General features: G+C 34.1%; 2 protein-coding genes across 2 annotated transcripts; both read left to right on the top strand.

The window, feature by feature from the left end:
- Positions 1 to 5,371: 5,371 nt before the first annotated feature.
- On the top strand, positions 5,372 to 6,241 carry LOC121783952. The gene has a single exon (XM_042182137.1). It carries the CDS (start codon positions 5,539 to 5,541, stop codon positions 6,097 to 6,099), a length of 561 nt encoding a protein of 186 aa, XP_042038071.1. The 5' UTR covers positions 5,372 to 5,538; the 3' UTR covers positions 6,100 to 6,241.
- Positions 6,242 to 12,472: 6,231 nt separating this feature from the next.
- LOC121784946 (leucine-rich repeat receptor-like serine/threonine-protein kinase SKM1) lies at positions 12,473 to 16,673 on the top strand. Its single transcript, XM_042183227.1, has 3 exons — positions 12,473 to 12,681; positions 12,974 to 15,503; positions 16,124 to 16,673. The coding sequence occupies exons 2-3, from the start codon at positions 13,031 to 13,033 to the stop codon at positions 16,456 to 16,458; spliced, it is 2,808 nt and encodes a 935-aa protein (XP_042039161.1). The 5' UTR covers positions 12,473 to 12,681; positions 12,974 to 13,030; the 3' UTR covers positions 16,459 to 16,673.
- The last annotated feature ends 535 nt before the right edge of the window (positions 16,674 to 17,208 follow it).

The raw sequence follows: 17,208 nt of genomic DNA, 5'->3' as shown, positions 1-17,208 counted from the left end.
TTTGCAACACTTGTAAATACTGTAAGATTTAACCCATCCCATATCTTTTCAGACGGAATTTCGAAAATTGTGTAATTTATTTGAAAGGAAAAGATTAAACCTTTTTGTAATATATGTTCATATTAATTAATTATTTTAATTAACGATGAAGTAATTTCAGAAGTTACTAACTAGAGTAATTAAACGACGTATTTATGATGGAAATTGAAAATATTAAAAATAATCATCAAATATTTAGTACTCTATGATGCCTTTATGACTAACTTTTTAAATTTATTTTTTATTTTTATTTTGTAGGTAAGTCATCATTTTCTTGTAGTGAATCCTTATGATAAACTTCAAAATAGTGTAAGTTTAACTATGCCACACAATCAAAATAAAATGAGAAATGAGAATCAGAAGCAAATCAATCCAATTAATTGGGGTTGATTTATTGACTCCAACCATTAAACAATTTAACTCCAATATAGTCTTGCTTGTATATTTTTTTCCACGCAATTAATTTTATTTTGACTATCATCTTTCTTCACCCAATCTCGTTACCATTAAAATGAATATAGCTCAACAAACATGTGATGATGAGGTATGTGTCAAGATAAGATCATAGACATGTAGCTGTATAAACTAATTTATTGAATGAGTTAAACGAAATAATGTATTACTAAAATAGGCCAAGTTTTGTGGATATGTATAAGGTTGTGGTTTGGAGAAATCTATGATTCTATTTCATAAATTAATATTGGTGGGCATGTGGGAAAGTACTTCACTCGTGGTCTATTATTTCTTTGAATCACTATATGATCTCCAATTTCCATATATTTAATGCTATTTAATATTATGATAATTATGATTGTTGTAACTGTCTTTGATCACGCATATATAGTATTTAAACACAATATAATATGTTGTTGTTCGGTTGTTCCTCAATTAGGATTCGGTTGTTTAGCCTAAATTTAATTTTACACGATAAAATCGAGATCTATATATATATATTATCAATGAAGAAATTAACTCAATAAAATTATTTGTCATTTTTCAAGAATTATTTGATGATTTCATGATAATTTTGATAAGGTTAATGCAAGGATTGCTGCCTTTAGTAGGAAAGGTTAATTTCAAAATTTTCAAGAGTCGTCCGAATTATAATTTGAATAAAAAATACTTATTCTTTTTTAAATTGCACTATCAAGTCTAAATTGGTTAGTCAATTAATTTGGTTTGTTTATCATTTTCGCATATTTTTAACACAAATACAAGTCCAGAAATTGAATGCAAGCGTACGAAACAAACTTATGGAGTATTTTTGTAAATAAAGAATATGTATCGAATCAACTTGAACAACAAAAAATTAAGGACACGTAATTTTTTAACAAATTAAAAAAACTAATCTAAGATATACCACCAACTTGAACCACAACTTGCAAATAATTTAATTATGCATAATTATATTATTATACTCATTGAATATGCTAATATTGTGTTTTATGACCATAAATAATTCATCCCACAATATTGTCCTCTTTTTTTCTTTTTTTTTTTTGTCGATGGCTACATTAAATGAAACCAACAATCCTTTAATTTGTGGATTTCAACTTAATACTTCCACGGCTGAAACTCATTCCTCGATGTATAATTTGAGGCTGAAAAAGTAACACTCTTTAAATTTGACTCAACAGCTCTATCAAGAGTGTGACTGTTATAGTCAATTACAGCCAATAATTAAACAGCTCATGTATATCTTTGTTTTATCAATATCAATTTTAATTTTTTTTAGTTTCCTTTTCAAAAACACTTTTTGAATTGAGTTTGTGGACAGGAAAATTATCTAATTAGTTATCTCGTAGGACTAACAAATTTTATATGAGTGAAGTTGTTATTGTGTTGATCTAGTAATAATTTACCGGTTAAGGTTAAATCTGAATATAACATGTTAAAGGAACTCAAAACTCGAGCTCGATTTGCACACGTCACGAACGTGTTAGCGACACGATCCGATTCATGTTGACACGACACGATAACGACACATACTTGACATGACACGACTGCAACGCAAACATCGACACGATAACCTAAGGTGCATATGAAAGTGAGAAAATAATAACCTAAATTTAACTATAATAAAATAAAAAAGTTACATATCAATAGTATTAATGAGTTATATGAATCTTATTTGAATCCAACCTGAAATTATTGTATCCTTATAATGTCGTGTTTTCACATCATGCAAAAATTTTACGGACTCTAATAATGATGATTAATACTACTCCCCCGTCCACGATTTAAAGAATCATTTTGCCATTTTAGTTTGTCAACGATTTATAGAACCATTTACTTTATTCCACTTTTAGCATACAGATCTCACATCCCCAACTTTTTACCCTCACAATCAAATACTATAAAACTTATACTTTAAATACGTCTCACATTCCATTCACTTTCTCCCTTTACTTTTTTTCATATAGTCAAATAATTTCTTAAAACTCGTGCCCAGTTAAAATGACTCTTTCAATGGTGGATGGAGGGACTATTAGATAAAATTCCGGTTTCGCCTAAAAAAATAAAGCAAGTTGTATCATTAGTAGTATGTAGTCTAGTGGAGGAATTTAAATAAGCTATTAAATCCAATAATGTGCTAATTCTATCAATTTTTGTGGGTCCGGCGTAATGTACATTATTTTCTCACTTTTCGGTCGGTGTCAATTATTCATCAAAGGGTCCTCTCCTAAGTCCTATCACACAAAAAAAAAATATATTAAAATGAGCTCAGATTGAAATACTTAAATAAATCTGATTTTGAGCTTGTAAATAGTGCATTGGATTTTGTCAAATTGGCATGGGTGGGGTCGTGCACGTCACAAATGGCCATAGTATTTGGCACAGTTTTTACAATCAAAATGCAAAACTTTTGTTGTAGATCGAATATCACTGATTTGAATCAACTAAACGTATATATTTTTTTAATAATTTTTTAAAAAATATACTATTATCTACTAATTTTTTCTGTGCCCACCCACCCTATGCTAATTATTACTTCCCAAATTTTTGCTAATCATGTACTCCATATATTTTAAATAGATGCACATGTTGTTATTACATATCTATATCTAGACTTTTGGGATTAGGTTTATCAGTTTATGATCTAATAATGCGTAATTTTTTTGTTGTTGGAAAACTTCAATTCTCCTATATCTGGCCGAAATGGGCCGGGCCGTTTGAGCTGCATTGACATTCTGGCTCATATTGGAGAAAGCTCTTCAAAATCCAATCAACATTATGTAATCATAATATGGCCCATGGGCCATACTTCATTTGGGCTTTATGTATCTCAACAATTTATAAGAGGAGGGGATGTTTACTTGAAAATGAATAAAAATTTGGTTCTCATGATGCAAACAAACATTTTTTCAATGGCAAAAATTAATACTAGTTGGTTATCATCTTTATCTCCATAATATAAGTCAATTTGAGGCAAAGCGATACAAATGTCTTTCATTTAAGTCAAAAACGAATTCTATGTTACAATAAAGCAGCGCAACTCAATTGGTAAGACGTTTTCTCTCCAATTAATAGATTGAGAAATTATTGTTGATGATGTATAATTTAAGAACAAAAAAAGTCAAATCAATTCATCTTTCATTTAACACATTATTCTGCTAATAAGGTGCCAATGCCAGATCCGAGGCCGGAGTTTTGCTCTCGTTTCTCTACAACTGTTCATTTATTCACTCCGGCAATGAAATGTCGATTATATTTAAACATGTAAATCCCCTTTTAATATCTGTGTTTTCTAAATTTGAAATGTAATTTCGAGACTATTGCACACGTGATTTCCCATTTACATACATTTTCTTTATGTATAGCTTTATATTTCACTTTTAGTAGTAACATGCCATATCATTTTCACGGACAGCAACAATATAGGAGATGAAAAAAAATTAATTGCAGTAATTGCATCCCCATAGCTATATGCCTATTTTTTGATCCACTGATAATTAATTGCTTGAAGCTTTTGTTTCTTTCTTCTTTTTTTTGAGGAGGGGAAGCTTTTGATTCTTGGTTCATACAATTTAGAATGTACTCAACTTTCTGCTTGACAGCGGATATAAATTACATTTAAACCAATTGAAATTTCAAATAATTATTTTTTCTAATTAACTCTTTACAAGTATTTTCAATGCATAGGGGACAGTCGAAATCCGTTGGTTTACACTATTCTCGTCAAGTAAATAGACGACGACGGTCAGTACAACAAAGAAACCGTTAAGGACATTTTTCAGTGCAATTAAAGATGCTAATTTGTGTCTCTAAATATACGTATACCATGCACCAACGCTTAAAAAAATATCCTTATTGTTGGTGCTAAAATTAGAGGAAGCAAAATGTTTTCTTCTGCGTCCTAAATTGTTGTTATTTTTTAAAACTTTCCAACGCAAATAATTGCGTCTTGATTTTTGCATCATTAAAAAATAAGTTTTTTGCAGTGAGACGGCGTTTTTTAAAATACTCTCCAACGAAATTGTCCGTTATTAATTTTGAACATTCACATATATGAATATTTGTATGATAATATATAAATGAGGTATGACCATACAATCCATACGTGGTTGAGTGATAAAAAAACATCTATAGAAAAGCCAAATAAGTTACTGCTTTTGGCTACACATCAAGACTCTTGTGAGTTTGATACGATGCTAAAGAAAACTTTATTTTCTTTAAAATAGTTACACCATAAATTTCGTTTGATGACTTTCTCGTGATGGATCTATCTCCTTCTGGTCTCACTATATACTACTCCTATGTCAAAATCCAGGAGAGCAAATTTAGCAAAAAAACAGACCCTAAAAATTTAATAATATTACAAAAGAAAGATACAGACATTTTGATGTATTAGTTTCATGATATTGTGTGTTCATCAACAAAAGCAATAGTTCATGGCTACAATACAATATCCGTGAAAGCTACATATATTATTCATTATCACATACTACTATTAATATAGGGTTTTCAAGATTTCCTTAAATAGGAAGTATGACCTTAATTATTTACTAATATTAAATAAGCTAACTAGTTTTAAAAATATTTCCCATCAAATATTGAGAAAAATAATCAGAATTATATATATCTATAAAACTATGAAAGAAGAATTTCGAATACGTGATTTTGGTAGTGATATATTTGAAGAAGTGGAAATTCAGTTTTTAATTTAATTCTTTACATATCTTCATGATGAATCTAGTTGAATCTCTCTCTTTCTCTAAAACCACAAACATACATACCAATGCTAAAATCTTATCCACATAAATTTTTTAACAATCACTCTATAAATATATAGCTTGCATGGGTTATACTACTATCTTACATCAATATTAAATGAACTTGTCTTTTGAATTTCACTAAATACTTTCTACTATTCTTCATGCTTATTCCACCTATTTCAACCTAACCAACACCTTTTCAAAAATTAGACAAAAAGCACACACAATTCTCTATATAAACAATTGAAACTCAACAAACCCTACATATTCTCTTGAATCCAAAATGGCACCCAATATGGACAACAACTTTCTCCAAAAGCACAACAACAACAATCAGAAGCCTTCGAGGCTCTCAATGGAGGGCCTCCAACGCACGATCTCTGACATCTCGTTCGAGCTCATGAGCCAGGAAGCCCTAGCCGTCCCAGAGAAGCCCGCCCCGCCCTTGCCCACGATCTCAGAGGTCGAGGACGCAAAGTGCGAGTGCTGCGGGATGTTAGAGGAGTGCACCCCGCAGTACGTGAAGAAAGTGCGTGGGACCTATGGCCAGATGATATGTGGGCTCTGCTCAGAGGCGGTGAAGGAGGAGATGGAGAAGAACGGCGGGAAGAGAGAGGAGGCCCTACATGCGCATGTGAGCGTGTGCGCTAGGTTTAACCGCCTTGGCAGAGCATACCCAGTGCTCTGCCAGGCGGAGGTAATGAGAGACATTTTGAGGAAAAATCGGGCAAAATCACTTAGCCCTAGGGATAAGGGAGGCACGAATCAAAGGGGGGGAATTGCTAGGAGTTCGAGCTGCATACCGGCAATTACTAAGGAGATTAATGATTGGAAGAAGGCCTAGCTTAATTAATGTTGACTTAATTATGTGATCAATTAATGTATGTGAGATCGATGTCAATAAAGAGAAGGGGGATTCATTAAGGTTTTTAATTGGTTTTAGTGTTGTTTGGTTTGATTTGATAGTGTAATTTTCTGACTTCAAACGAGTTAGTAACATGTTATCCGTCCCAAATTGATGGAGGGGTTTTTTAGCATTAAAAAAAAATCCAGTGTTTGGCAAGTTAAATAAAGAGAGAATTAATTAAAAAAATGATAAAGATTACCGAAGTTAAACAAAGGAGTTGGATTTGATGTCGATTTAATTTGGGTCCAATTTTTGAATCTGCATATTCTAGTTAACCGAAACGGATCTAATATAGATGCCCAAATTTGTTGGGTTGGGCCTTCTGTGGGCTAATGGTGTTTCTTTCAAAAATATTAGATGTAAAAACGAAAAAGTTAGTTGACCATAAATAATTATATGTAAATTAATTTATTAAAAATAGTAAAGTAAAATGTGACATGTGAATATCATAAAATGACAATCATTTACCTACGGACGGAAGTCGGAAAAAGAGTTTGCTATTAAACTTCCTGCATATAAATTTTGTAACACAGCCGTTTAGTATATAAGTTCGACAATAAGTAAAGAAAATTGTGAAATAAGATAGACGTAATTAATTAACTAGTACTAGTAATTAGTATCAATAGGAGTAAACCTTATGTTTCGTCCGATCACATGAATTATTAAATTCAACTCTTCCATCTAATGTTAGAATATACCAGTACAATCAATAATTTCTCATGTAGTAATATCTATTCCAAATTATGCATAATTGATTGATACAAATGAACAATCATCCTCTTTATCATTTATTAAAGGACAAAATGCAAATCAAAAGTAAAACGAGTGCGATAAAGAAGATGTTTAATGGCTACATTTCTAGTAAGTGGTCCTAAATTCATATTCAATAGTTGGCCAATCATAAACTGCAACACAACACATATCTATAAGAATCCATTAGAATAGTGATAATTGGTGTGAATCATTTTAAGTTCTTTGATTACAGATATCTGTGGTGGATAAATCTCCCAATTACTGGATGAATATAATAACAAGTGACAAACACAAAAAATATATTTTAGGCAATTCAGATTATTGATAAAGACTTTTGCATAATAATTTACACAAAACATGGATAAATTAAATCATTATGAAAAATAGTTTAAAAAATAGGCAGAGTATATATTTAAGTATTCGATTATCTCTAACTCATTGATTTTATGTACTTGTTCACAATCCTATATATATAGGAAAATGATCAATACAAAATCCAGACCAAATCCTGACCATAAGATTTGACAATTCAATGGTCAATAATTAAACAAAAACACGGAGGGTCATTGTAAAGCAGTTTTAGGTCATATTATAAACTTTGGGTTTGAGGTCATGTTAAGATTATTTCATGTCATCCTTACTATAATGACGTAAAAATAAGCTTACAATGACCTAAAAATGACTTTTGTATGCTTGGTTCTGCATTTTTGTATTAAGAATGGTTTTGCATGGATCAAAACCCTATATATATATATATATATATGTGTATAGATAAGTAAAAATGGTCCCATACTTCTCAATCCAAAAAACTTTACCTCCCCATTACTGAAGAAGGTAACACAAAGTTCAATGTTCCAATCCTATAATTGAGTCTCACACGTGCACTTTCTATTTGCTTTAGGGTTTTAAATGAGAAAATAATGGACCACTCTTGGTTGTTTTTTTCAAAAAGTAGCATGTGAATTCAATCATACTTGATAACGGTTAAATCAATACAAAAAGAAAAAAAGATATTGCTTATTGAGAGACCGTTGGTAAGGCTATTTCCAACCATTTACACTAAATTCAAACTCATTTTTGAGTATATGTCACGTTAAAAAGTAGTTTTATTCCAACCATTGACACAAAATTCAAAATTTACATAATTTTTTAGTTTTAGTCTCACAAAATTTTTAGAGTAACACCATATTTGGTGTTGTTTCACGAAAAACACCAAAAATGAGTTTGAGTTTGGTATATGGTTGGAGAAGATTTCTACACCAAAACTCATTTTTGGGGTATGGTTGGAGATGATGTAACAATTGTTCGATGAGCACAAAATTACTATTTAAAAAAATATTTTTTCGATATATTTGCAAAAACAAAATCCGGTGTAATTTAGCTACGAAGTCCACTATTTTTTTCTTAAGTTTATTTCTTATAATTAATAAAAATTACAGGAGAAGTGCTTCTTATTGAAAATACTATGTGATTATAGATGGAAGCATTTATGCAATTAATGAATGTGATATCCCAGTAATTCTGAATTTTCAAGATGAAATCCGACGTTCCATAACATTAATTGTACATAATATATTGAAGGGATATTAATTAGTAGTAATAAATTTAATTTTTCATCGGTGATGGATAATTAGTTTCAGTGATTAAAAAAAGCGAAATACTAGTATATTAAAAATGTTTATTGGAAAATATGTTTGTCGACATTCCCTGATAAACTAATAATTGGACATAACCGGGCCCAGACAAGGCCCGTATCTTTCAAATTGCATCTTTTTATAAAATAATTGGGCCACTCAGTTTCAGCTGGCCCGTTTATAGACATGTCCCCTAATATAATGAATCTTTAATTAAAATGTTTTGACAAAAAAAGAAAAAGCTAATTTCTACAAAAAAAAAAAAATCAAAGAATAGTTTTTTCGAAAACAGAAAAAGCTGGATTTTTAGAAAAGAAAAAGAAGAGAAAATTAACTTGAGTTGTGATTATCTGATGGATTATAATGTCCACTATGTAATTAATATTTTAATATATCTTGTAGATTATAATCCATACCATTTTGTGGCCAATGTGCCTCTTATAATAAGATTTTTATAAAATGAAATATATATTGACCAACTTGTGTAGTTCATTCAAACGCCAGAGGAATTAAATACTTTATTATCTCTTGATAATGATGAGTGTAAATAATGTATTTTATAGCTTGAAAAGAAGTGCAATGTTATTTAATATTGGACTTTGTTAAGTGAAATTGGGTAAATTTTAAGATCTTTTCTTGACCACGCACACAAACTAGTGAAAGTGGAACACTATTCTTGTTCACACTTACAATTTTGTAAACAAAAATTGCCTTTTATTTTGTTTAATGGACAAATCTTGTTTAGTGGGATTGGGTCACCCCTACCTCATCTCACCTAATAAATGGGTTAAAATAAAAATGACTATATTATAGTATTTCACATATATGTGTCATTCAATTGTCATTGTAACTAATTGTGTGAGACTATTTGCCGGATCTAATGCTCTAGAACATTAATACGTGCAATTCTAAGGTCATACCTATTAGTTCTTATAATTAATTTTGTTGGTGTACGTTTAATTTTATTTGATTCTAAAATGGCTACTAGGCAAATATGTGACCTTCAAGTTTAGTTAGATTTATATAAAAATATCCAGTGTAGCCTAGCTAAGTCAGATTGGCTCATAATGGCCGAGTCGAGCCCCAGATCAGGCGGGCTTCAACAGACCTAGGCCATCGTGCCCCATCTTATTTACAATATATACCGGAGATCAAGATCGTAATTATTTGTATTTTTTTTAGTGAATATTTTATTATTGTACTTCATTGAAAGTAATAATTGACATTTTTTAATTCTTAAATGACTAATTGTGTAACTATTTAGGATGATGCATGATAAATACTTTATTCGTCTATAAAAAATAGTGTTGACAGTGGACGATGCATATTAATATGAAAAATATGAAAATATGTAGTAATATTTTGTTTAATGTATTAGTACTACCTTTAAGAAAATTTTGCTATAAATAAATAAAAACTAGTATTCTTTTACATATTAAAATAGAAAAGGACTATTTTTCGTACGGAGTCATTAAGTAATTAAGGAGTCATATGTTATTAAAAAATAAGAATATATCAAGCTAATGATTACTAAGTAGGAACTTGGTGGCTCTTTTGTTTATCTACATATAAAAATAATTTATTAACTTTAGTTGTAGAATAATAGGCTACTATTTTCTTCTACGCATGCGGTGGACTAGTTTAAATTAAATCGACAAAAAGGTGAAAATTAAAATTTTAAGTGAAAAAAGCTAGGGTATGTTTTGGATTGTTGTGCTCTTTACAGCACATAATGGTATAAGTTAACTTTCCAATATCACATGAAAGTGGCTCAAGTACTGCATTACAACTTCATCATGCTCAATATATAATTAAAATATATAACATACTCTTATATATTATAGTAATTACAATCTTGATAGTATTTGGATTGTTTTTTTAAATTTTGGAAATACATATTGCTGCCATGTGTTGGTGCACATCTGATCTATACTTTGATGTTATCACATAATCAATATTGTAATAGCATTATTTGGATTTTTATTATTATCGACTTGATAATAGAGTTCGGAACAATTATAAAGTAGTAATTATCTTACTGTTTAAAATATTATTTAAAAATTAATTTCTTAATGGATTCATTGTCACGGTATACTACTGACTAACCAGCCCAAAATAGCACTTGATTTCCCACTATTAATTCAAGTCCATTCACATATGTATAACAATTAAGTCATTCCCTCTCAAAGGCTAAAACAAAATAAGATTGTGTTTGCCTAATACTAGAATAGTTAATGCTCGACGTCAAAGGTCTTGAATTCGAATCTACTATGACACGACATTTAACCATAATAAAAAAAAGGAAAAAGAAATTGAATGAGACTAAATGGGCTTATGAGAATAAACCCTTAACTTTATTTAAGTGAATATGATTGATATTTTCCATTGAATATCCATAAATCAACACAAATTAAATTTAAGACTATTATCATCGTAAATATGTAAGAGCAACGGATTGAAGAAACAAAACTCGTGAAATCAGAACTAGCAACATATCATGAATAGTGGTTCGATAAACCAAATTTATTAACACTAGAATTTTACGGTGTTCATAAGCCAACGATGGAATTGGCATATCCCGCACGACCCCACCTCCACCCGTCCTTAAAATCGCACGTACACTCAACTAAGAAGCGATAGGCTAAATGGGGCAGTAGATGTAATACAAACATAAAAAAAATCTTATAAATAGAAATTATAGAAATGCTTCTCCCCACATAAAATAAATAGAAGAAGACGATAAAACATACTAGTAGAAAGCATGCTAAATTGACAAAGACATCACACTGTATAGTCCTTCACGAAAGAGAATGGCTGAATGGGAGGGTCCCAAAAAGCACCCATATTTTGATTAGCAAAAAGATATTCTACTTTTTAATTGTACACATACACAAATATATTGTTCTTTTTTTTATCGTATGTATTTTCCCTTTCACGCTGTATAAACTTTTGTACCACATATTTGTATGTGGAGTATATCTCTCTATTCTATCACAATCTCAGTTTCCACTACTTTATGCTTTTATTAGTCTGAAACCACAGCTGACACAATTTTGTCACAGTGTTCAAGAAATCTAGTGAAATAGTATATCTAATTATTGCAAGAATGTTATGAATTTCGTTTTCATTAATTACGAATGCATAGTTGTATAAGTATTGTGGCTTGTTGTACAATTTCTGCAGTTGCCCTTAGTAAAATTAAATAAAACAAGCCAAAAGTCATAGTATTTTCGATTTGGAAGCCATCTTTAGGCATAATCTTATCCTCCCAAATAATTACTATATATTGAAAAGAAACGAGCCAAGTCGAATGGAATAAACTTAAAATAAAATTTTAAACTCATTTTGAACTTCATGAGCTTAAAAAATAAAGTAACAACAAAGTTACACTAGCTTGTGCCATACCACATCTCTCTATCACACTCTCATAATAAGCATGTAAAAAAGAAATGAGTCAGTTCAGATGGAACAAAAGACGAATGGTACCACTTCAATCAAAACGACATTATATTTTTACTATAATTTTGCAATTGAAAAAATTTAAACACAATTTTCGTAATCCACCTCCTAGGCCACTCAAGTTGAACTTATGAACTTGAAAAAAATGAAGTAACACCAAAGTTACACTTATGCTCTCTCTCTCTCTCTCACACACACACACATACACATGAGAACAAAAGCTAGCTCACACCATTTTTGCAATGTATCATCAAATAAATCCAAATTGCAAAGAGAATAATAAGCATGGCTTCACCAACTTTTTGAGCTTCAACGGTTACACAATGCATTTTCCCTTTGTCACTTTCAAAACCAATCAAAGGAGTATTTTGGTAATATCCCACAAAAGCCATAGCTTTTCACCCAACATATGTACCCTCCCCCCTTATACTATATTTTATGAGAGAGAGAGAGAGAGAGGGGAGTTTATTTAAAAACCTAGCTAGCTCAGAACCTCCATTGTCGTATATATCCACAATTTTCTCTCTCCAAATATTTTGTCTATTACACCACTCACAAATTCTTGCCACAAACCCTACTATATTTGCCTTCTTCAATTATCCACTTCTTTTCAAACAAAAAAAACCTTGTTTCTTGCACATCAAACTTCTGCAGTTTTTGGACTGAAAATCAGGTACTATTGTCGTCTGAATTTATTAATTAAAACCCTCCTTTTATTCCGAGGGTTGTTTCAATTATTAATTAATTTCTGATTTATTTAATTTATTTTCATGCAAAAGCTCCTGATTTTATGTATTTGATGCTTTCTTGCCGGTGCTTTTTCTTGTCCTAATTATGATGCCAAATGCCGTTTTTTATTCGTGAAAAAGCTGCTTCTGTTATAGAATTGCTATTTTAAAAAATTATGCAATCATCAGATCCAAGATTTATAGTTACAATTATTTGTTAATTTCCCATTTTTGCAGAAAAAATGAAGCATTACTTCCACTAGCTTAAAACACATTTTCATTCAAATTATCACTATGGGAGGATCAAAAGCATTCGTGTTTTTGTTCGTGCTCGTGTTCGTGTCAGCATGCAGAGGTTTCGATCTCGAACTACTTCTCTCACTTAAATCTTCAATCAACGATCAATTTCAAACCCTCAGCAACTGGAATCCTTCAAAACCCTTCTGCAAATGGGACGGAATCTCCTGCTTAGATTCCTCCCATGTTGCGAAGATTCATCTGCCAGGAAAGAATCTCTCAGGGAAGATTCCGGAATCCATCTTCAGATTCCCCTACATCCAATCCATCGACCTCTCCAACAATCACTTCTTCGGAGAAATCCCACGGAATCTCTCCTCTCTCTATCTGAGGAATCTCAAACTCAGCAGCAACAACCTGACGGGAGCGGCGGTCCCGCCCCCGGCCAGCGTCCCGTCTCTCGAGACGCTGGACGTCTCTGACAACGTTCTCTCCGGAGAACTCCCCGCCGACATCGGGCAGCTTTCCCACCTCAGGCTACTCGATGTAGGCGGGAATTTGCTGACGGGGCGAATCCCGAGCTCCGTCGCTAATCTGACGGGGCTCGAGGTTCTGACCCTGGCGTCGAACCAGTTCACCGGCGAGATTCCGCGGAATCTCGCCGTGATGAAGAGGCTGAGATGGGTTTATCTCGGGTACAATAATTTCTCCGGTGGGATTCCTGCGGAGCTCGGTGAGCTGGCGGCGCTGCAACATCTTGATCTCGTGTATAACAATCTCACCGGAGAAATTCCGGCTTCGTTGGGGAATCTGACGAATCTTGAGCACCTTTTTCTCTACTTCAACAAGCTTACCGGTGGAATTCCGAAGCCTATTTTCGATTTGGGTAAATTGGTGTCGCTTGATTTGAGTGATAATTTCTTATCAGGCGAGATTCCGGAGATGTTTATCAATCTGCAGAAATTGGAGGTTTTGCATTTGTTTTCCAATAATTTCACTGGAAAAATCCCAAATGCTCTATCGTTGTTACCGAATCTTCAAGTTCTTCAATTGTGGTCTAATAATTTGTCTGGTGAAATACCTCAAGAGCTTGGGAAAAGGAACAATCTTACTCTATTGGATCTCTCCACGAACAATCTCGCCGGAAAATTGCCGGAGAATCTCTGCGCGTCGGGGCGTTTGTTCAAGCTGATTCTGTTCTCTAATTATTTGGAGGGCGAGATTCCAGCGGATTTAAGCCGTTGCAAGAGTTTGCAGCGCGTCCGTCTCCAGAAAAACCAGTTTTCCGGCGATCTACCGCCGGAGTTCACCGCGCTTCCGAGGGTCTATTTTGTGGATATCTCCGGCAACAATCTTTCCGGCGGGATAGCTGACCGGAAATGGGACATGGCACAGCTTCAGATGCTGAATTTGGCGGGAAACAAGTTTTTGGGGCCGTTGCCTGGAGATTTTGGCAGTGAGAAGCTCGAGAATTTGGATTTATCAGGAAACGCCTTCTCCGGCGAAATTCCGGCGAGTTTCGGCCGGTTCTCGCAGCTCGTGGAGCTGAAATTGGGCAGGAACGGGCTCTCTGGCCGAATCCCCGCCCAATTATCCGATTGCCGGAAGCTCGTTGCGCTGGACCTCAGCCGCAACAGGCTGACCGGAGAAGTTCCCGCCAGTTTCGCCGCCATGCCGGTGCTCGGCCTGCTCGACCTCTCCGTCAACGAATTGGCGGGAACGATTCCCTCCAATTTAGGTCAAATTGAATCCCTCGTGCAAATCAATGTCTCGTACAACCCCCGCCTCCGCGGCGGCCTGCCGGAGACGGCGGCATTCCTGGCGATAAATTCCACCTCCGTCGCCGGCACGGGCCTCTGCGGTGGCGAGGAGGCTACAGGCCTGCCGCCATGCAGCGGCGGCTGCGCGAAAAGCCGCCGCCTCCGCTGGCTCGTGCTAGGTCTCCTCCTCGCCGCCGTGCTCGTCTTTGCCGCGGCGGTCCTCGCCGTTCGGCGGCGGAGCCGCCACGAGACCAAGAGAGTGGAAAGCGAGGAGGGCGGCGGCGGCGAATGGGAGCTACAATTCACGAAAATGCCACGGTCGATCGCATTAAATGACGTCGTTTCGTCAATGAGAGAGGAGAATCTGATTGGTAGTGGGAAGCTAGGTTTGTCATACGTTGGAAAATCGTCGGTGAACAAGAAGCGGTTTTTCGCGAAGGAAATCGCGGCGGTTCCAGCCAAGTGGTGGGCGGAGTGGGCCCGGCTCTGCAAGATCAGCCACCCGAACGTGGTGAGGTTGCTTGGGATGTGTCGATTGGAGAAGGCGGCGGTTTTGGTGTATGAGTTTGTTGAAGGGAAGAATTTGAGTGAGATTTTGGGGGGATTGATTTGGGACCGTCGGATCAAGATCGCGGTGGGGATGGCGCGGGCGCTCAAGTACTTGCATTGCCATGGTGTGGCGGCCGGAGATGTTGCGGCGGCGAGAGTGATGGTGGATGAGAGAGGAGAAGCAAGGTTGAGGTTAAGTCTTCACTCCTATGTTGATCAAGGTAAATCATCCATAACCTATTTCTTGAATTTTTGGTGTGATCATCTTTAGTTTGCGGTTTATTTCATTCAATTATTTGTTTCACATAAGTTTGAGATGACAAATTTTAAGTTAAAATTCATATTGCAGATTGGAGAATTGTGCTAAAAATACATTTGGATAAAATGATTGCAAAAAAATTGAAATTCATGTTATATTTAATTTTATGGGATTGATCAGAATTTGTCAAAAAACTTCGTAATTTAAATAGCTTATATAAGTTCTCTAATTAATATGATTCATAGACTTGATAAATATCTCTAGTGTCAAATGGACCTTATGTTTTATTTTTAATGGCTTCCAAATATTGGTATGATTGCTAACTTGAATGAAATTCCATTTTTTTATAAAATAAAAAAAATACATATAGTAAATTTCAATCTAAAATCCCTCATCCTCAACCATGCATAAATTCACCATAGAAAGTTTTCGGAACTAGTCTCACTTTTTGTCGCAAGTACATTCTTTAGTGGTGTTGCTTTTATTTTCATATAAAAAATAGTACTATTAAAAACGTAATCATATGTCCATGCAACGTTACTATTTACATAAGTATTTTCTTCAAAACCAAAAATTGAACAGGTTCAAAAGGGCCGACCCAAACCAGCGACGTTTTCGGGTTCGGGCTCCTCCTGATCGAGCTCCTGACGGGCAAGAACCGGGCCGACGACGGCGTGGTGGAGTGGGCGAGGTACTGCTACGCGGACTGCCACGTGGAGGCGTGGGTTGACACGGTGATGAAGAGTGATGTTGATCGTCAGAATCAGATGGTCGAGACCATGAACCTTGCGCTGCAGTGCACCGCAGGGGATCCGGCCGCGAGGCCGACTGCGGCGGATTTGCTCAAGAATTTGGAGTCCATCGTTAGATCGAGTTCGTGTGTTTCTTATGGGTTTAATAAGCTTTTTTCTTGCTAATGTTTAGTTTTTTTTATAGTACTATGAATTATCTTGTTTTTGTTAAGGGTTTGATTTTAGTTTTTTTTTTTAACTTCTTGATTTTAGTTTTTGTTTCTATGGCCGTATGGATGTTTTGGTTGATGATGTAATGACGTGCTACTGAGTGTATAATTGAATTGTAGATAGGAGATTGAAGTTTCGAAATATATTTATAATTAACTGAATTTTACTAATTTCTATGCTAGTTTATTATTTCCCTTTCTCTTAAGTTTTTGCGTTGTTTGAAATAATGGTTGTTTGTAATTCAATGAACTTTTTAGAGACTTATTTATTACGTATAAGGTAGTAATTGAATTTAGAGTATAATATACTCCTTCATCCGTAAAATGATATTCACTTTTGCCATTTCGGTCCGTCCGCAAATGTTGTCCAATTTTTATTTTATTTTCTATTTTTGGTAAATGAGACTCACTTTCCACTAACTCATTACACTTACATTCCACTAACTTTTTTGCCCCTCTTTTTTTCATATTTCTTAAAATTCGTGCCGAGTCAAATGTGACAACATTTTGGAGATGGATACAATTAGTTTTGAGAAATTAATGAAATGTTCATTCTGTTTAAAGATTTCAATAAATACATGGAGTATATTTTGTTGTTTACTGCTTAGTTAAATTCGAATAAGTTTGACTCGTTATAAAAAAGATAAATTTATACTTCTACTACTACTTTAACAGAACTAAGTTGGGCGTCTAACTTACTACTACT

This window comes from Salvia splendens, chromosome 21, assembly GCF_004379255.2.
Source record: "Salvia splendens isolate huo1 chromosome 21, SspV2, whole genome shotgun sequence".
Taxonomy (NCBI): domain Eukaryota; kingdom Viridiplantae; phylum Streptophyta; class Magnoliopsida; order Lamiales; family Lamiaceae; genus Salvia; species Salvia splendens.
This window is presented reverse-complemented; position numbering and strand designations above follow the sequence as displayed.